Genomic DNA, 21,488 nt, shown 5'->3' on the forward strand with positions numbered 1-21,488 from the left:
ACAAAAAACAATGTTCCTCCCCATCTTCCCACCCCATGGGGAGGTGTGGAGTTGGGTGGGTTAGGCACCAAAGCGAGATTTAGAAGAATTTTCTATAGGAGTTTATAATAGTAAAGGATTAACTTCATTTCCAAGCTATTTATGAGGGCTTATGCTTAGGGAAAAGTGCTAATCTCAGGGATGAAGTCTGATTTTATTAATAAATATAGCCATAATGACATATCCTGGTGGAAGTCAAGTTTGGTTTCTAGAAGGAGGCCATTATGAAAATAAATACCTAGAACATTCCCCTGGGTTGGAAGGTGATTTCTAGGTTCATTGATGGAAAGAATTTTAGAGGTGCAGGGTAAAAGGGCATAGATTAAATTTTGTCTCTCATGAGTTCTCTGGCGTAGGTGGTGTGAACTTTGGAGAGAGTCTCTTCATTCATTCATTCATACATGCTAGTGTCTCAGATTAGTAAAGGCTTTGAGAGAGCAGGAGTCTGTATGCTCTGGTAAGTGAGGGCAGAGTGGATAAGGAGATTGGGGTATATAATGTCTAAGAGAAGGAGTCCTTCAGTCAGAGTGGCTTTGAATCTTGGCCCTGCCATTTGCCAATCTTGGACCATTAGGCAGTGTATTGACTCTTTGAGTCTCTGTTTCCTCTTTCTTAAAATGTGTACTGATTGGATTATTTGATGATTAAATGAGTTAATGTATGTAAAGCACTCATAACCCTAGTGCATATAAGACCTTTTTAAGTGTTAGCCATTATTATCATCATCAATTTTTTTAACCCCTTTCCCTGATCAGCTGATACTCACCAGCTTCAGCTACTGCAAATGATTTGTTAGGTTTTTTTGCGTGCCCTTTGCTGTCAGTTGCCATGGGGAAGATCCATTTGCTTTTTTCAGTTAACCAACACATTTGGAGCATCTACTGTCCTACAGGATCCTAGATATGGGAGCTGCAGAGATGTCCAGGAACATAGGCCTTGATTCATTGGGTCAGATCAGTGCTCAGCAGGGCTGGCAAATGCTAGGTTTCTTTTAAGCGGCATATCTTAAAAGGTGTATGTCCCAAACATAGCTTTGTGACGGCAGCATCATGGGTACAAAAGCACACACTTGAGGGTCAGTAGATCTGGGTTCAAACATTGGCACAGTTTCTTTTTTTTAGAGATGGGGTTTCTTCATGCTGGTCAGGCTGGTCTTGAACTCCCAACCTCAGATGATCCACCTGCCTCGGCCTCCCAAAATGTTGGGATTACAGGCGTGAGCCGCTGTGCCCAGCCTTGGTGCAGTTTCTTATGGCTCATAACTTGTTCAGACCTCAGCTTCTTCACTTCTAACATGGTAGTGATACAACCTACCTCACAGGGTTATTGTGTATTAAATACTGGAGATGAGATATATAAAAAGTCCTGAGTACACAATAGGTGCCCAGTATTGGCTGTTAGTATTATAAATCTGCAAGCTGTGAATTCATCTTACCTCTGTGGATCCTGTTGATATTTCTAGGCCATGCCACCTAGTGGGGCCATTTCCTACCTGAGTCACCTATGGTGTCAAATAGAATGTCATGTGGCCTCCCGAGTTGGGTAGAATTGGCTGCTCATCTCAACCCTGCTACTGACTAGCTCTGTGATTTACCCCTCCGCCAGCCTTAGCCTTGCCACATTTAAAATGAAGACAGTGTTTCCTATCTCACAGAGTTGTCCTAAGGATTAAATTAAGTAATTCATATAAAATGTGCCTTGTACATATTGGGCCCTAAATAAATAGTAGCTATTATTTATCTTAAAAGTGCAAATGGTAGTTTCAGAGCCTCAAGGTTGGTGACTCCTTATCTAACTCATACTCTTTGTTAATTTCGTTTTTTTCCCCCTAATTTCATTAGTATTTTCTTTTTCTTTTCTTTCTTTCTTTTTTTTTTGAGACAGAGTCTTGCCCTGTTGCCCAGGCTGGAGTGCAGTGGTGCAATTTAGGCTCACTGCAAACTCCACCTCCCGGGTTCAAACCATTCTCCTGCCACAGCCTCCCAAGTAGCTAAGATTACAGGCGCCCACCATGACGTCCAGCTATTTTTTTGTATTTCAATAGAGACAAGGTTTGATCATGTTGGCCAGGCTGGTCTCGAACTACTGACTTCATGATCTGCTCGCCTTGGCCTCCCAAGGTATTGGGATTACAGGCGTGAGCCACTGTACCCAGCCTCATTAATATTTTCTAAATTTATTTACAATCATGCCATTAAAAAATTGTATTTCTGTCTTTGTCAATATTTGTAAGTGATTTTATTTAACTACAAGCTTGGAATAGCATATAAATTTGTGTTCTGCTTTTTTCACTTAATATTATATGGTTAATGATTTTCATGTTTCATAAACATTGTTGTGATGATGGGATGATGTTGCCAAATAGATGTATCATAATTTAATCATTTCCCTATTGCTGTACAATTATTTTCAATATTTTACAATTATAATGTTTCAATGAATGAATAACTTTATGCATATAGCTTTTTGATATCTTAAGTTCAGTTTCCAAGGATGAATTTCCAGGAATAGCAATTAGCCAACCCGGATAAACATGACTCTTGAATACATATTGTTACATTGCTTTCCCAAAGGGCTCAACTGATTTATATTTCCATGTTCACTATTTTATAAACTTTAGCTCATTTACTTTCTCACCAAACATTTTTAAAGCTGTTATGATGTGGTGGGCTTAGTGAGAAGAAAGTGATCCTAAGGGAGAAGCTCATATATAAATAGGGTCCCTGCTGTACCAAGTGCTGACACAGACACAGAGTACCTGGGGAAACTGGAATAAGGGAGTCCTGGCCCAGCTGGGAGAAAAGTTTATTTTCACAGAGTCATGGTTTTGTTTTTTGGCAGAAAGAAAATTGCTTTCTTCCCCACCCCCCCCCCACCCCCACCCAGCTTTATTGAGGTATAATTGACAAATAAAAATTGTATATCTTTAAGATATGCAATGTGATATATATCTTTCTCTCAACTTAAAAAAGAAGCTATAGAAAAAAGTGTGTTTGCTATGAAAAAATAAAAAGAAAGAAAGAAAAGAAAAGGCTGAATGTCATTCCCAAGCTTGCAGATTTGAGTATGTTGCCTCTTTGGGATTATTTACAGAAATAGTAGCAAGACCAGCCCCATCTTTGGTCTTGAGTACTCTATTGACAGCCTGCTTGCTTCCAGAGAGGGATCCTTTTGCCTTTATTTTTCATTCTGATGTACTATCTATGCAAACTGTCCTTGATAGTGTTATGGTAACAGTGTTTTTTTGTTCCATGAGATAATTTATACATGCTCATTGTGGAAAATTTAGAAAAGACAGGAACGTATTCAAAATATCACCTATGTCCTTTTTCTTTTTTTTTCTTTTTTTGAGAGATGGAGTCTTGCTCTGTCTCCCAGGTTGGAGTGCACTGGCACAACCTAGATCATGCAACCTCCGCCTCCTGGGTTTAATCGATTCTCCTGACTCAGCCTCCCAAGTAGCTGGGATTACAGGAGCGTGCCATCATGCCCGGCTAATCTTGTATCCTTAGTAGAGACGGGGTTTCACCACGTTGGCCAGGCTGGTCTCAAACTCCTGACCTCAGGTGGTCCACCTGCCTTGGCCTCCCTAAGTGCTGGGATTACAGGTGTGAACCGTTGCACCTGGCCACACCCATGTTCTTATCATCCTAGTACATCACTGTCATTATCTTGCTGTATTTTCTTCTGCCCAGTCTCACTCTGATCACACTGTGGCATGATCTTGGCTCACTGCGACCTCTGCCTCCTGCGTTCAAGTGATTCTCCTGCCTCAGCCTCCCGAGTAGCTGGAATTACAGGCATGTGCCACCATGCCCATCTAAGTTTTGCATTTTTAGTGGAGACAGGGTTTCACCATGTTGGCCAGGCTGGTCTCCAACTCCTGACCTCAGGTGATCCACCCACCTTGGCCTCCTGAGTGATTACAGGCATGAGCCACTGCAACCATCCCCAAAAAGATTGTTTAAAGAGTTTAATATAAAACCATATCAGAGTTCTTTGGAAATCAAAAACTGTTTTTTTTTAAATATCAGAAATAAAACAACAAACAAACAAAACCCCAAAACAATCTGAAGCACCAGCAATAGCAGAAAGGTCAAATTATGATCTATTCATAGAGTGGAATATCAAGTAGACAGTAAAAGCCGTGTTTTAAGAGCATATTTTATGTCATGGAAAATGCTCTCCCAGTATGATGTTAAATGAAAAAGTAGAACACAAAAGTATATGTGCTGCATAGTCTCAATATTACACAGAAAAAATGCTACAGGAGGAGTGGGCATGAGTTACTGGGAGTAGCACAGGAGAAGGGCTTCTAGCTCAGGCTGAGATTTTAGTAAAGGAAATTATGCCAGGTTGAATCTTGAAGAATGAGTAGAAGTGAACCAGATAAAGCAGGATAGGAGGCATCTTTGCTTACCTAAGGGAAGATACAGGTATGTGGTAATGGTATGTTACAAGGTGGAAACTCCAAGTAAGTAGTGCTCTCAAAGCTTAGAGAGTTGTGGGAGAGACTGGAGAAGTTGATTAATTATTAACTGAAGTTTTCTGTGGATTTCCCAAATCCCGGTGGTATTTGACATCCATCGTATTTTTATATTTACAGTGTTCTGTCTTATTTCTCACTCAGTGTCAGCTGCTGCTGGAAGTGGCCTGGCCTCTATTTATCTTCCTGATCCTGATCTCTGTTCGGCTGAGCTATCCTCCCTATGAACAACATGAATGTGAGTAACTGGATGTTGTCTGAGACTCACCATTGGCACGGGAAATCCAGGCAATGAATGTGGGCTAAATTGGACTTTTCCAAAGATGCTGTCTTTGGGAAACATCACACGTAATTTGGATCAGAAAACCTGGGCTTCTAATTTTTTGATAAGGCATGAACTCAGGAGACTATATTCAGTCCTAGTGAATGGTGATCATTGTAATTATAACAATAGCCAACATCTCTTTTACACATTTTAAATCATGAAAATAAATTAACCTTACTGATAATTTTAGCAAGTGGTGATTAAAAGCACATTTAAGATAATACCTTAACACCTAGTCTTTTCCATATGCATGATGTCTTAATCACACAGTTGCAAATCATGGAACACGCAATTTTAAGCAGCATTTGTATAGAACTTCTCAGTTTTACTATTTTTTTAAATTTTATTCTCATAACAACCTCGAATAGTAGTCTTTATTATAATTATTAAATTGCCTTAGTTTTATGATAAGTTGGGGCTTGGAAAGGGCAGGACTTGCCCAAGCTCACACATCTAATAAGAGGTAGAGATGAAGTGCAACTTAGATCATCTGACTGTCAATCATGTAATTTGATGACGGCCTTTACAGTGAGCATAGAAAATATAGTAGTGGCTAAGAACACAAGCTCCAGATGTCAAGTTATCTGGGCATGAATTCTAGTGTCAGCATTCACTAAGCATATGACCTTGGACAAGTGATTTAAGCTTCTTTTAAAAAGGGAATAGTAATACCTACCTCATATTATTGTTGTTAGTGTCTCCTCTTACAATTACAGTCTTTCTCTTTTTTTTTTTTTTTTTTTTTAAAAGATGGAGTTTCACCATGTTGGTCAGGCTGGTCTTGAACTCCCAACCTCAGGTGATCCACCTGCCTTGGCCTCCAAAATGCTTGGATTACAGGCGTGAGCCACCATGCCCGGCCTACAATCACAGTCTTTCTCTTAGGACTGGGCTCAGTGGGTGGATTGACACAGCAGAAATGGCCAAATCTAAGGGATCAACATTTACGTGGGAGGTTTAGCTGGGACTTCAGTTTCACTGCCCTGTGATTTTTCCTACTGCTAAGCAGTTCTGCACATACCCCTACGAGACCTACAGGCTTATGAGATGCTGTTCTTCCAGGAGAGCAATTGGGCCTGGGTCACCTTCTAATTGTGTTTCTTGGCCTGGTCCCATCTTTCTCACAATACATAGCAACAGTTATATACTTGCAAATTTTCTAATGCACATCACACATAGTTATATTAAACACACACACACACCCCCACACACACCCACCCACCCTCAAGAAACATTTTCTTAGACATGATTTCCTGATTTCACCAAAAAAGAAAAGAGCGGGCCAGGTGCAATGGCTTACGCCTGTAATCCCAGCACTTTGGGAGGCTGAGGTGGCTGGATCAGTTAAGGTCAGGAGTTTGAGACCAGCCTGACCAACATGGTGAAACCTAGTCTCTACTAAAAATACAAAAATTAGGCATGTGTGGTGCCACATGCCTGTAATCCCAACTACTGGGGAGGCTGAGGCAGGAGAATCGCTTGAACCTGGGAGGCCGAGGTTGCAGTGAGCCTAGATCGTGGCATTGCACTCCAGCCTGGGTGACAGAATGAGACTGTATCTCAAAAAAAAAAATAGCGTAAACTGAAATTTATACTCAAATTTATATGCCTGTCAGATAATTCTGTTTTCTCTTTTGGAACCCCAAAGAGATTTTTTTGATTGATGAGCAAGTACATATTAGGTTTTATTTAGGCATTATACCAAGCCCCACTGAAGTACATGTTTCAAGGGCAAACTCCGTTTTTTCATCTACTAGGCTTTTCTTTCCGGAATGATTACAAGCAGGCAGGATGGTGCAGTGGAAACAGCAAATGTCTTTGGCATCAGAGAAGTTGGGGTTTGTTTGTATCCTGCCCCTGCCATTCACCGAGGTTGTGATCTTGGGCAAGTTGTTGAGTTTTAACCTGGATTCCTCTGACTCCAGATCACAAATTTTCAGAGAGGTTCTGAAATTCTTGTATATATAGATGGTAAATGAATAAATGAGACTTTTCCTTATATCTATGCATTTTTTTTTTTTTTCCGAGACAGAGTCTTACTCTGTCACTCAGGCTGCAGTGCAGTGGCGTGATCTCAGCTCACTACAACCTCCGCCCCCCAGGTTCAAGTGATCCTCCTGCCTCAGCCTCCCAAGTGGCTGAGACTACAGGCATGCACCACTCTTCCTGGCCACATCCATGCACCTCTTGCAACTGTACCTTCTGTTCTCATCACCCTCTAGGGACCTAGCTGGAAGAGCAGAGTTAAAAGTTAAGGTGAAACTTGAAGAGGTATCTTGTCCTTAGGAACAAAAGACTGATGTAAAATTCTTCTCTGTAAATCTTTCTCAGCTCAAACCAGAGTTGTCAAGGTCTTAAAAACTTCCCTGGGTCCTGGGAGTCCATTATGCTATGTACCTGTCTCCCTGTGTACCACTGCCTATTCCTGATCCTACTTTTGTTTGCAAATAGGGTGGGGCACAACATACAAGGAAAGGCCTTTGCCACCCCTACTAAGGGATAACCTGAAATACCTTCGCCATCACTGCCCTATGCTGCTTTTCACCTATGCCACTCTGTCTACAGTGCCACTATCTCCTGGCGTTGAAAGGGGAGAATCTTTTGGTCCTTCCAGTATTTGGTTGGGTTACATAAATCTCCCTGAATGAAGAGCAGCTGACTTAGGCAAGGGACCTTGTTTGGTTTTCCTTGAACCATTAACAGGAAGATAGGAAGATTAACTGAGTAAATGTTCAATAGGCCAGAGTCCCCGCAGAGGATGGCCACAGTCATCCGGCCTTGTCACATCCTTGCTTTGGATGTTGTCTCTCTGGTTGGAATATGGATAGAAGAGAAAGAAAGACCCTATATTGAAATGCAAAGTGCAGCAAGTCCTGACTTTGGGTTAACTTCTGGGGAGACTCAGTCCATTTGCATGAAAATAAAAAGGTTCCCACTTGGGAGGGAGGTAGTAGCTGTGAGATATAAGGAGCTTTCCTGCTGGGTAACAGCAGAGTAGGTGCTGTGGTAGATTCACTCCCACAGTGCCTGGAAAATTCCCACAGGCCCATTTGTTGACCCTTTGTCCTGCACCAGATACTCTGCAAAAATGCTTTGCCTGCAGGACCTCTTGTGATGCTCACCACAACTCTGTGAAGTTAATTGTATTTTTTCACCATTTTACAGATGAGAAAACTGAGGGTATGGGGTCAGTGACTTGGCTGAAGTTGCTGCTTAGCAAGCTGTAGGGACTGGATGTGAATTCCAATTGGTTTGACCCCAAAGCCTGTGAAGCTGCTTGTTCTTCACCACCTAGGGCTGTGGTTCTTGATAACTGAACTCTATGGGGGTCACCGATAGCCCTGAGAATATGATGAAAGCTGGCTCTCTGGCGTTTCTTTCCACACATTAACAGGTCCTTGGGTTAAGAGCCCCTGGTCCAGGACCCATTAATCTTAATCTTCATAAGCAGCATCCATGTATTATGGCCACAGACCAAACTGTGCCAAACTGAATCCCAGAACCAAGCCCAAATATATCCCGTCATCTTTTTGGTAAGAAACTTGTAAGAAAGAAAGAAAGAGGAGAGCAAGAAGATGACTTAGTGCTTGGGGCCTCATTGTTTTGATGAGTGAAAAACAATTACAACAACAGAACACCCGAGGCTTCACGGATGTCATCAGACCCCAAGCCCACGTGTTTTTCAGGTGCCCTTGTGGCATTTTAGAGCTGGCAGAGGAGGTGAGACTGGCAAATCTTTGGCCAACTGAGGAGAGTAGCAGAGGGGTTTGAGAAGAGCTAGACTCCAGTCTAACTGCAGGTGAAAGGAAGGGGCTTAGATTAGGACCTTGGAGATGGGGGTTCTACTCCCAGTCGTGCCAGCTGACTCTATCGGTGTTCTTTGTCAGTCACATTTATTTTTTTTGAGATGGAGTTTCACTCTCGTCGCCCAGGCTGGAGTGAAGTGGTACAATCTTGGCTCACTGCAACCTCCACCTCCTGAGTTCAAGTGATTTTCCTGCCTCAGCCTCTTGAGTAGCTGGGATTACAGGTGCCACCACCAAGCCTGTCTAATTTTTGTATGCTTAGTAGAGATGGGGTTTTCCATGTTGGCCAGGGTGATCTCGAACTCCTGACCTCAGGTGATCCGCCCACCTTGGCCTCCCAAAGTGCTGCGATTTACAGGTGTTAGCCACCGCGTCCTGCCCACTTTATATTACCATAGTTTCCTCCTTAAAGTATGAAAAAATAGGCTTAGGGCAGGTATCCCCAAGGTCCCTCTGTGTTTGAGAGCTGAGGCTGGCTGTCGAAGAGGAGCTAAGGACGCCAGGGACTTTCTGTTTCGGACCCCTCTCATCACTTCTCCAATGCCGGTGTCATGAACCCTGTTCTACAGATGATGTCCACTAGATTAAGAATGGCACCTGAGGCCAAGTTTCCAACTGAGAGTCAGATTTATTCAGAAGAGACAGGTTTCTGGGATGTGGGGAATGGAACAGACAGACTTGGCATGAAGCATTGTATAAGTGGAGTCTCAAAATCGCTTCAGAGAACTAATGTGTCTTCCTGTGTTTTTCTGCTCCTCAATTTCAACAGGCCACTTTCCAAATAAAGCCATGCCCTCTGCAGGAACACTTCCTTGGGTTCAGGGGATTATCTGTAATGCCAACAATCCCTGTTTCCGTTACCCGACTCCGGGGGAGGCTCCTGGAGTTGTTGGAAACTTTAACAAATCCATGTAAGTATCAGATCAGGTTTTCTTTCCCAAACTTGTCAGCTAATCCTTTACCTTCTCTTCATGTCCTCTGGAGAATTTTGAATGGCTGGATTTAAGTGAAGTTGCTTTTGTAAATTCTTGTGATACAGTCTACAGAATGAGGAATGGGAGAATTTGGGGTATTTGGAGTAACCATCACCTCGAATATTTATCCGTTTTTTTTTTTTTTTTGAGATGGAGTTTCGCTCTTGTTACCCAAGCTGGAGTGCAATGGCACGATCTCAACTCACTGCAACCTCCACCTCCCAGGTTCAAGCGATTCTCCTGCCTCAGCCTCCCGAGTAGCTGGGATTATAGGCACGTGCCACCACATAGGGCTAATTTTTGTATTTTTAGTAGAGACAGGGTTTCACCATGTTGGCGGAGCTGGTCTTGAATTCCTGACCTCAGGTGATCTGCTCTAGAGTGCAGTGGTGCACTTATAGCTCACTGCAGCTGTGAATTCCTGGGCTCAAGTGATCTTCCTGCCTTAGCCTCCCAAAGGCCTGGGATTACAGGCATAAGCCATTGCACTTGGCTGACTTTTTGCTGATTGTGAATAGCACTCTTGCCGATTTCGGAGAGAAGCTGAGACTGGGGTATGTCAGTCTGGAACCCGACTTAGAGGCCTGTGTTTATCTGCACCTCCCAAAGTGCTGGGATTACAGGCGTGAGCCACTGTGCCTGGCTGAGTATTTATCATTTCTGTATATTGGGAACATTTGAAGTCCTGTCTGCTAATTATTTTGGAATATACTGTCCGTTGTTACTGATATCATTCAGCAGATGTTTACTGTGCATCTGAATGGTCTGGTTCTAGGAGCTAAGGGGGAGGGGCTGGCACAGAGATGCACACTGGAAGGGTTCTTGCCCATAAGGAGCTGACAGCCAAGGCTAGGGGCGGTCTGTCTTCTCTGCATCAGATCACCTCTCTCACCTCTGTCACTGCCCCATCAGACTACAATGTCTACAGATCTTTGTCCCCTGAGCATGAGCTCCCTGAGCAAAGCAGGATGCTACCCCTTTCCCTTTGTATTCCTGGCTCTTGGCTTTAGGGCTCGGACATAAGTATGGGCATAATAAGTGTCTCCCAAATGAGACATTGAGGATGTGAGTGAGGATGGACGAAGGACTCTGGGATGTGACCGAAGACAGCCCTGAGGAAGCTGCAGCTGGGGCAGACAGGGCCACACTGTCATAGTCAGGGACCCTAGACTGGCTTTGTAGCCTTCATGGGCCCCTTTCATACAAAAATATGAAAGTTGTATTTCATGACTGCATTGGTATAAAGATGAATATAATCCAGGCCAGATTCATTATTATGTATACATTTTTAGTGTATTAACTTTTAATTATGCTTTTAAAATAAATTAAAACATTTGAATATGCTTTTAAGAGTATTCCAGGCCCAGGCACTGAGGCTACTGTGCCTCATGGAGAAGGCGGCCCTGGGGGCATGTGTGTGCATGTGTATGTGTGCATGCGTGTGTGTGCACACGCATGATGAGCTGGCCCTTGAAGGGTGGTAAGATTTGGGTGTGTAGAGCAGCGGAGAAGGGCGTTTGGGGCAGTGATGATGGGTGGGGGAGGGAACACGGTGATGAATGGAGCTGGGTGCGGGGAGCCGTGGGAGTGGGCCGGAGCCAGCCTGTGGAGGACCTGGAAGCCAGGCTGAGTCTTGTGCACTTTGGCAGTCACTTTTATAAAGCAGCAGAGGCGGTTGGCTTAACTAGAGCCTTTCTCCTTGTCTTGCACCCTTCACAGTGTGTCTCGCCTGTTCTCAGATGCTCGGAAGCTTCTTTTATATAGCCAGAAAGACACCAGCATGAAGGACATGCGCAAAGTCCTGAGAACATTACAGCAGATCAAGAATTCCGGCTCAAGTAAGCAAAAACCTCTCTGCATCGGTTTATAATTGGAAATTGACCTGCACCAGGGAAAGAGAGTAGCCCAGGTGTCTGGGGCTCGTTCCCATTAGATCTTTCCCTATGGGGTTTTTCTCCTTGGTGACTGGCTTGTAGGGTGCCTCTGCAGGAGACATTGGTGAAAAAACTGGAGGAGCTAGTTGCCACAGACAGTGATGTATTAATCTCCTCTGGGAAGACAGAACAAAAGTCCCCAGAGAAGAATATCACAGACTTGGCCTTAGGGACACGTAGGGGTGCAGATTGCTGCCAACTGCATTTTTTTGGAGTTGGTCATGTGGTTGCAGTGAATGGACAGATTTATAGACAGAGTATTTCTGTGTATATAAGAGCAATTAAAGTTGCAACTTGATATGGATAAGTGAAAGTTAAGCACTTATTTCTAAAAAGAGAATGCAATTCATTTTGCCCTAGTCATTTCAGTTAGTCTGATGGACATATGAACTTGTTGTCTTTAAAAAGGGGAATCTTTACCTCTGATCTGGTAAGTATCCAGGCAATTTATTGCATGCCATCTAGAAAGTGTCTGAGGAGCGGGCATTTGCTGACTGAAGCATTGGCTGCCATAGCATCAGAGCAGTCTTCAGGCAGTGGCTTGACAAGGGGACAAAGACTGGTGGGAGCAATTGGCTGAGTGCGGCCAGTAATGGCCCGTGCATGGTCTGTAGAGAATGCAGAAGCAATAACGAAGCCAATAAACGTTGGTCTGGATTTTATTATTACCATGTGCCGGTGGTTCTAAACAATGTCAGTGATAAATTACTCCTCCCCATCATGGGCCAATGACTGCCGCTGCTCCAGGGAAGTGCTTTTTATTCCGTTTGGTGTTTTGGGAGGGATGGAGTTGGCTGGCCTTTGCCGAAACCAATTTGTTTTCCATTTGGCAAAAGGAGAAATGGTAAAGTTCTAGAGTTTAACCAGACTCAGATTTGAGCTTTTTTTTTTTTTTTAAGGCGTGAAGAACTGTGCTTTCCTTAGGCAGGAAAAGAGGTAATGGGCAATGTGGGACCTGATGACAAAGCAAAGCTGTCTTGGGGGTGGCATGGAGGAGGTGGTGCTTCACAGCAGAGAGAGATATGGCTATGCTTGGAGCTTCCACTTAGACCACTCCTGGCTGGAGGCCAGGCCATCTGGTTGCCGTTTCCTTGACCTGCAGGCCCTGGTTTTGCACATGCGTTTTTCATCTGGTGTAGGAGACAGAGAGGTAGCTGTCTCCAAGACTCAGTCCTTCCTTATTTACTGGAGAGCCGCTGCTGGTTGAGCAGAGCCAGAGCTGGGGATAGTTCCTTTACCTCTGTACCAAGAGACAGTATGGTGCCAAGGAAAGAGTGCTGGCACACATTACCTTGTAGCTGCATGACTTTGTGAATAAGTTAGTTAGCACCCTTTCAGCCACCTCTTCTTATCTGTTAATGAAATAAAACATGTAATTGCTTAAAAACAGCATTTGGCACCTAGGAAGCACTTAGTGAATATGAATTATAATTTTTTTGGAGTGGTGACATCTCAACCAAGCCATTTAACCCTTCAGCCTTAATTTCCTCAACTATAAAATAACAGCTAACTTGAAATATAAAATATAAAACCTAAGGCGGTGTCTGACACATAGGAGATTTCCAATAAATGAGAGCCAGTGTTCTTGTAAGACAGCAATGCATTTCTGAGCACTTGGCCTTGTTCTTCTGCCTTTCAGTTTGTTGCAACAGACTGGCTGACGGGGGTAAGCTGTCAAGCAGACATTCAGATCTTGGTGGAAGAGACTGCCTTAAGACACTACTAGTTTTCTTCTTTGAGAAGCTGGAGACATGAGTTAGGTGGAGAAGAGAGGCCAAATCTGTATCCAAAAACCCTACAGTTGTGTCTGCAGCTCCGAGGAGAGAAGGCCCCTTAGATTTTGAGTGTATTATTATGTGGGTGCTTGCTTCACATCTCATTGTTCACTCAGTATGTCCCCTTTTCTGCCCTGCAGCTGTTTCTGAAATTCCTTCTTTCTTTGCTTGTCTTGCAGCACAAAACAGACTTCAGTATAGGGGGAAATGCACAGAAACGCTGACTTTTCCTACAGGAAATCAGTAACTTCTTACTAATTTTGTTTTTATTTAATTATTTTATTTATTTGTTTAAATTTATGTTTATTTTTAATTTAATTTTTTTAGAGACAAGTTCTCTTTCTAGCTAGAGTGCAGTGGTGCACTTACAGCTCACTGCAGCTGTGAATTCCTGGGCTCAAGTGATCTTCCTGCCTCAGCTTCCCAAAGGCCTGTGATTACAGGCCTGAGCCATTGCACTTGGCTGACTTTTGCTGATTGTGAATAGCACTCTGTCAATTTCAGAGAGAAGCTGAGACTAGGGTATGTTAGTCTGGAACCTGACTTAGAGGCCTGTGTTTATCTGCGCTGACACCCCATCACAGCGTGATGAGCTTAGCCCTCCTGCCTCTTTCAGGGCTGGGAGGATCCTTGAAGCTGATCTGGTTTGGAGCTTTGTCCTCATTCACCTCCTTTACCACACACCCACCTTCCCAGGGCGGGGACCTACCTCTCACTATGTAGCTCATTCTGGGTGTTGACAGCTCTAATTGTCAGAAAATATTCACTACCCTGTTATGCTTTCTAGAGAACAAGTCTAATTCTGTTTTTCTTAAATATTTGAAGACAGCTCTTGTGTTTTGTTTTTTTCCCCCCTATTTTCCCAAAGTCCATGATTTTTTAGGTGAAATGGCCTCCTTTCCTCTTGTGGAATGCTTTTCCTTCCCATTTCTGCGTCTCCTCTGGTTGTGTTTCAGTGTATCTATGTGCTTCTTGAAGTTTACTGGAAATTACAAAAGTATCCGGCACAGAAGAGAAAGGGATTTTTGCCTTCTGTGTTCTGAGTGCTACATTTCTGTTAATGCAATCTGAGATTGCATTAGGCATTTTGGCATTTACGTCACCTCGTTGACTCATATTCCACATGCACTCAAACAAAATCGCAATTATTTTAAATATGCAGAATTGCAAGTTACTTGTTCTAATTTCTTTGTTGTATTATTGGCTTTTTGAACTAAAGGGAAAATTTCTTTTTTTCTATTTTACATTTTTGGATTCCCTATACCATCTCATCCTCCCAAAACTGTTTTAGATTCTGATTTTCCATGTATTATATCTGCTACTCCTTTCTTGTCATCTAGAAATGGGATAAAAACTCTCTTTGGCCTCATTCAAGTCATTGATAACTGTGGGACAAAGACTTGAAGCTTGGATCAGTCCAGTGGAGACTAACATCCCCTGTAGATGCTACCACTTAGGGCTATGTTGTAATCAGTCCTAGGCCACGGGGCTCCTGCTTCTGTGATCCAGTTGGAAAGTTTGTCTTGTTCTTTCCTTCAGTTTGTATCTGCTAAATTCATTGGACTATCCACGGATGATTTGTAGATATGGAGGTCTCTACTCAAATACTCTCATGATTTCCTTGGGTAGAGCATTATTTTATTTCCACTTATTGGAAGAGACCTTAGAGACCTGTTAGTTCATTTATAGATAAATGAGTTGATTCAGTTTTTCAACCAGTATTTATTGAGCGTCTCCTATATGCCAATCACTATTCTAAGTGCCGAGACACAGAGGTGTACAAAACAAATATGGCCGCTTTCCATATGGGATTTCTATCCTAGAGAAGAATCTGAGCCAGAAGAGGGAAGTGACTGTCCCAAGCCTACACAACCACGGAAGGGATATTCTGGGAATAAATCACGGCTAAACCCCCTGCTGCTTCAGGCAGTTCTCCATCCGTAGTGCTCTATTGCGCCGTTTTAATAATCTTCCAACTGGGAAGAATTCCCATTTCAGGAATTAAACCAGGGACAAATCTTTTAATTATCCTTGAAATCTTGCTAATAAGAAATCCAAGGAGGAAGTCTTTCAGAGGTGCCTCACACGCTTTTCTCATCACTGGAAGCTTTTAGACATTTTAGTATTTTCTTCCTAAACCAGAGTACAGGCACACAAGTTGAGTGGTGGCTAAATTAATGTTTTCAAGGCAGTGTGAGAAGCATTCATTCATCTTAAATACCTATGATGACTGCAAATCAGATGTAAAAATTGGGTGAATTCTCAGAAACCCTAGGGAAAGGGACATGTCTGCATTTTTGCAGACTGGCAGATATGAGTGTTTCTATGGGTGAGTTTTGTATGGCGTCTGGCATGATTTTAGGTAGTATGTAGATGAGAACTTTTGATTTTAACCCACATAAAGTTGCAATTTCATGGAAATTATTGCTTAGGAAGATGTTCAACAGTAATAAAATAATTAAAGTTAATTCAAAAGAAACATCATTTTACGTGACTATGGTAAAACCTGTAAGAGTAGTTTGTAAATGATTGAAGAAACACTGGTATAAGATTGGAAAACACTGGTATAAGAGTAAGAGTTTGGAGCTTTGTTAGGTTCATTTTGGGAAGAAATCCATGCTCCATCCCTCATTATGTGTGAACTGTGGTCATGTGTTGATTCTTTCTGGCCCAGAGTTTACCTAAAGATTAGCTGCCCTGAGGGTCACTGAGCATTAAATTAGATGATGTCTGTGGATGACTGATAGCTAAGCTCATAGCCCACAGTTGACACGTAATAAATTCAAGTTGCTTTACTTCCCCTTCTGTTCCTGGCTGGCTGACTGGCCTTTGCCATTTGTTCAGCCTTTCTGGCCTCAAGTTTCTTTGCCTCGATATTGGAACTTTGATGAAACAACCAGAAAATACTTCAGGCCAGAAACTTGGTTAGTGTTTGGATGGGGGATCACCTGGGACTACCCAGGATGTCAGCTGTCCGCTAGACTGTAGCCCCTTGAGGGCAGGGTGGGGGCCTTGTCCGTGGTTCTGTCCCAAGCCTCAGCATGGTAGCGGGGGCATGGTAAGTCATTAGTGACTCTTTGTGGGATGAAGGTGAGAGAAAATAAAATACCTGTCCTTCACAGGGTATTGTGAGGGTCAAATAAAAGTGCTTTAAAAAAATGTATTTTATAATTTATCCCCTTGTGTGAACCCAGGTCAACAGAGCCTACAAATATAATGATGACAGAAGTTCTTCAAAACGTCTTGGGTCTTGGCCTTCTTTCTTTCATAAAATTACCCCCCAGAACTTTACTAGAAGGGCAGCCATCAGCCCAGAGGCCTAAAGTAGATTTACTGGGAAGCTAAAAATACTTTATTTATCATAGTCCCTTTCAGGGTTCTCTCTGGGGGTCTTAGCAATATGTTTACACAGTGGTATGTTTTTGTAAAGTTTGCAAAAGTAGGATTTTTAAAAAAAATTCCTTTTTTTTTTTTAAAAGAGTCCCCTACCAAATTATGTCAGCCTCAGGACCCCACCTGCATCTGCTCCTGCCAGGTCATGGTGGGGCAAGAAGCACTGCTCCCCTTCCAAAGCTTCCTCCCTTCCCCTGGAGTCTTCCTCACTCCCCACTCCAAGCCACCTGCCATCACTGTGCCCCCTCTCCGGCGAATCTAGCATTTTCAGGTGGGGTGAGCAGCAGACTGGCCCAAGCTAAGGCCTTTCTGATGGGTTGTTGCTGCTGAGAATCAAGGCTGGGCTGGAGAAGGTGACCCTTTGCTGTCTTATTTTTACTATGTATTTCCTTTTCAGCTACTGAAAATGTGTTGCTTAGTGATACCTAATGGATTCATTAGTCTGCTTCCTACTGAACATTTCTGCTCAGACATTCACTTGGTCCCAAGGCCTGCTCCTCTCCCATATCCTGAAATGTTGACTACAGACTGTCACTCAACTCCAGGCTGCACTGTGGACACAGTCCTCTCTTGAGCAGGTGCCTCCATGTGGTGGTTGGGACTTGCTACTTGGCTTGTAGTTGGGAAGTGCATGTGCTGAAGCCTCTTGCCTTCCTGGGGTAGGCTATCCTCACATCCCCTCTCAGAAGTTCCCCAGCTCCCCTCTGTGCCCCATTTCCACACTTAGCGAGGCCTGTGTCCACTGCTACATCCCCCATAGCTATTCCCTCAGCCTTGCCATTGCTCATGCTGGTCTAGAAACAATTTCTAGACTTATGGGGCATCCTATGGAAATTATCCATCTTTTTTTTTTTTTTTTTTTTTGACCCAAGTGGTGTGGGCAGGGCTGTGGATTCTGTGGTTTGGCTGGAAGCCAGGTAGCCTCTCTCCACTGTACATGGAACTCAGCAACTTCTGAGTCAAGATCTTAGCTCTGCAGGTGTCTTGCTCTGTCTGAAGTTATGGCCACAGCAGTGCCTTATAACTCCAGAAGCCCAGTGAGTGCTTTGTGGGACTTCACAGATCATTTTCTAGACCTGCTGAGTTTGGCTAGAACAGGTAGGGATGGCTTTCAAGCTGCACCTAGTGCTGACAAGTCACACGTTTCTGGGGGTCCATATACACCGCAGTCCATGTGAATGGCATTCTCCATGAGAGCTATTCTGATTTGATTTGAATAGCACACATTCTACATGGTTCTCTGCCATGACCTGGAGTTCCTTATCTTGGTCACCTCCAGTGAGGACTGGCCTGCTGTGGCTCCTGATTTGGGGGCTTCTGAAATGCCCTTTTTTTTTCAGGATGTGGAGCTCTCTGAAGCTTACATGGATTTGGTCATTTTGTCACTGGGATGGAGATGACCTCTTTGGAGGACATGTCACCTTGCTGAGGTCAAGGGGTGGAAAGGGACAGGACTGGCAGAGAGATCTGGGGGAACAGCCTGCCATCCTGACTTGGGTCTGGATTTTCTCTCTCCCTTCAAGTCGACTTTTGTGTGGAGTCAGTGGCTCAGCTGCCACTTCTCATATGTTCATGGCATGGATCTGGCTTGTTTGGCTTTTTATTTTATTTTATTTTTTTTGAGCTGGAGTCTCACTCTGTTGTCAGGCTGCAGTGAGTGCAATGGTGCGATCTCAGCTCACAGCAACCTCTGCCTCCTGGGTTCAAGTGATTCTGCCTGCCACAGCCTCTCGAGTAGCTAGGATTACAGGTACTTGCCACCGCGCCTGGCTAATTTTTGTACTTTTTAGTAGAAACAGGGTTTCGCCACATTGGCCAGGCTAGTCTTGAACTCCTGAACTCAGGTGCCTCGGCCTCCCAAAGTGCTGGGATTATAGGCGCAAGCCACCGCACGCAGCTTGTTTGGCCTTTCTGATAATGGCTCTGACAAATACTTTTTGGAAATTAGTCCCCAGGGTTATGTTTACTTAGGGAAAAGGGTCATGCCCAAAGGCTACTGGATTTACTGGTAATACTAAGAACTCATTGGAGTGGACCTTTGATTCTGCTTTGATTTTTGAAAATCAAAAAGACATGAGTTCCCGGGGGCAGGGGGGCTTTGGTGACATGGCAAGATAGTTGACTGTGGCAGGGAGTTGAGGGAAGTGGGTAGAAAACGAACATCTTGTAAATATTCCCTGGGAAGTACAATTTGCTGTTAAGAGAACAGACTTGACAGCCAGATTGCCTGGGTTCAAATCCTGGCTTGCTGCCTATCAGCTGTATAAACTTGGATAATACCCTAACATCTCTGTGCCTTAGTTTCCCCAAAATGGGACAATGATAGTATCTCTCTCAGGACTGTTGTGGCAAATTATGGACTAATAAGGGGACGCACTCAGAACAGTGCCTGGCCCATCACAGGTACCAGGCTTGTTCTTTACTCACTGCATTTTTACAATCATCGTAAAATGTAGGGGCTACACACATGAAGGAGCTGAAGTTCAGAGAGGCCAAGTAACTTACCTAAGGAAGTACAGCTGGCAAGGGGCAGTACTGGGACCAAAATTCCAGTTTCTCATGCTCTGTTGTTTATATCCTAAAGAGAGCAGCTCTGGGTAGCCAGAAGCTTCCTTAAAGTCACAGGACATGGGGCATGGGCTGGCAGGGATGAGAAAGGAGACAAGAGGGCTTCCGAAAGAAATGCCAGATTTCCTCCATTTCCTGGCTTCAGGCTCGGATGGAATGTTTCCCAAGGCCCATCTAGAAAGAACATCCTGTGACTCACAGCCACTTCTCATTTTCCGTCCGAACCCCCTCACCCATTCAGGCAGCCACTACAGTTGAAGTTGCAGCCTCAGACTATATTTTCTGTCCTTGTGGGCCCCCAGTGTGTCATCTTGTTGGGAGATCTGGTGACACGTGTCAACATTATGTCATTAAAATGGAAATTCTTTGAAATCTTTAGGTGATTGCAATGTACGTTCTGTGTGTATGCACTTGTCAAAAGTTTTGATTTGAGGCCTTAGAATTTTATATTTTGAAACCTTTCCACGTGCCATGAGTTTTCCCAGACCTGTCAAAGCCAGGCTGCATCCCAGAACCCAGGTTCTTGATTTCCATCGGGGCCAGGGCCTGGCCCCAGATGGGCTGTAAGCAGGTGGGGGTAGGGTACAGTGCTCTACTGCAGTGTTGAAATATTACTTGAACTAAATCAGATCAAAGGTCAGCTTTACTCAGACAGGAATAGAAAACACAATTGCGTTCGATTACAGAACAGCATGTACCCCCCACAAATATCAGACTGTCTTGAAAAGTTTTGAATTGTTAACATCAAGAACTGTGTTGCATGTTTCCTGCTTTTCCAGCGTAAGGTTTATATAGCCTGTGGGTGGCAAAGGGCAACTTGGGAGTCCAGTTTGCTTTTCATTGAAAGCTTTCCCATTTCTGGTCCCCTGGCCACTATTGCATTGAGGTACCAAAAGCAATCTCAGAGTGACACTGTTCAACAGACTAAGTTGCACCGGATAATGATACCATTTTGCATTTCTAATATATTATTACATAGAAAGCTGCAAACAGCACTACTAGGGGCAGATTGGTATTATTATCTCTATTTCATTGGTGAGGAAGCTGAGGCTCAAAGGGAAAATGCCTCTTGCCCAAGGTTACAGAGTAGAGCTGTAAATTGAATGGGGGTCTGTCTGACTCCCAGGCTCAGTATTTTCTCCCCACACCATGCTGCCATGTTGCTTATTCCAACATTAGGAAGCATATGGGCCTTCCCCGGCTTTTGAGGCCAAAATCGTGATGAAGCGTTTTAAAAACATTAAATTGCTGATATAGTGGAAAGAACCAAAGCTTTGCAGTCAAAGCTGTTTGGGTTCAAATTTACCACTTGTTTGTCCTATGACCCTGAGTAAGATATTCTCCAGATCTGTTTCCTCATTTGAAAAATGGGAATAACCATAATAATACCTTTCCTTATAAGCTGTTTTTTGAGATGGAGTCTCGTGCTACTGCCCAGGCTGGAGTGCAGTGGTATGATCTCAGCTCACTATAACCTCCACCTCCCAGGTTCAAGTGATTCTCCTTCCTCAGCCTCCCAAGTAGCTGAGATTATTGGTGCCTGCCATCGTGTATGGCAAATTTTTATATTTTTAGTAGAGATGGGGTTTCACTATCTTGGCCAGGCTGGTCTCGAACTCCTGACTTTTTGATCCACCCTCCTTGACCTCCTAAAGTGCTGGGATTACAGGTATGAGCCGCTGCACCCGGCCCTTATAAGCTATTTTTCAAGATTCTGGAAAACAGTACTGATAGTGTGCCTAATGCTTGGTAAATATGAGTCACTTTTCTATGCCCACAAAGCACTACTGTGTCCCTTAATCCATTTTGTTAATTATAAAAGTTAGAAAAAAAATTAAACTATTTATATATTGTGCATGTTAACATAGATTCTTCCTTAGACCAGCCTTAGGAAGAATCTCATCCCTAACTCGTAAACTCATCTTTTTTCGGTTTGTCTTTGTGCCTGGACTTCTCAGGCCTCTTCAGGCTGATTCTAGTCCCATGTTGTGTGGCGTTTGAAGTGTCCGGTCCATTTTTTCGGTGAGAGACCTGCTCATCCTTGAGAACTGAATGCCTCAAGCTCTCTTTTCTTCTTCTCTCTGCTCCTTCTGTTTGAGGAAGTCTTTCCTGTTTCTCTTCACTCCTTTTGTCCTCCAGGCATCCTGTCTCATCTTTCTGTCTCTCTGGTCTTCAGGCAGAGTTTTCT

The 21,488-nt window shown here is 43.6% G+C and overlaps 1 protein-coding gene across 2 annotated transcripts in view; it reads left to right on the forward strand.

Moving 5' to 3' along the window:
* ABCA1 (ATP binding cassette subfamily A member 1) overlaps positions 1-21,488 on the forward strand; it is a 154,841-nt gene that overhangs the window by 35,533 nt on the left and 97,820 nt on the right. For both annotated transcript variants that reach the window (XM_017527761.2, XM_017527759.2), the window contains exons 3-5: positions 4,670-4,763; positions 9,426-9,567; positions 11,350-11,468. In XM_017527761.2, the coding sequence (XP_017383250.1) occupies positions 4,670-4,763; positions 9,426-9,567; positions 11,350-11,468 (355 nt within the window). The remainder of the gene's footprint in view (positions 1-4,669; positions 4,764-9,425; positions 9,568-11,349; positions 11,469-21,488) is intronic.

Source organism: Cebus imitator, unplaced genomic scaffold, assembly GCF_001604975.1.
Source record: "Cebus imitator isolate Cc_AM_T3 unplaced genomic scaffold, Cebus_imitator-1.0 Scaffold51, whole genome shotgun sequence".
In the NCBI taxonomy this organism is placed as follows: Eukaryota; Metazoa; Chordata; class Mammalia; order Primates; family Cebidae; genus Cebus; species Cebus imitator.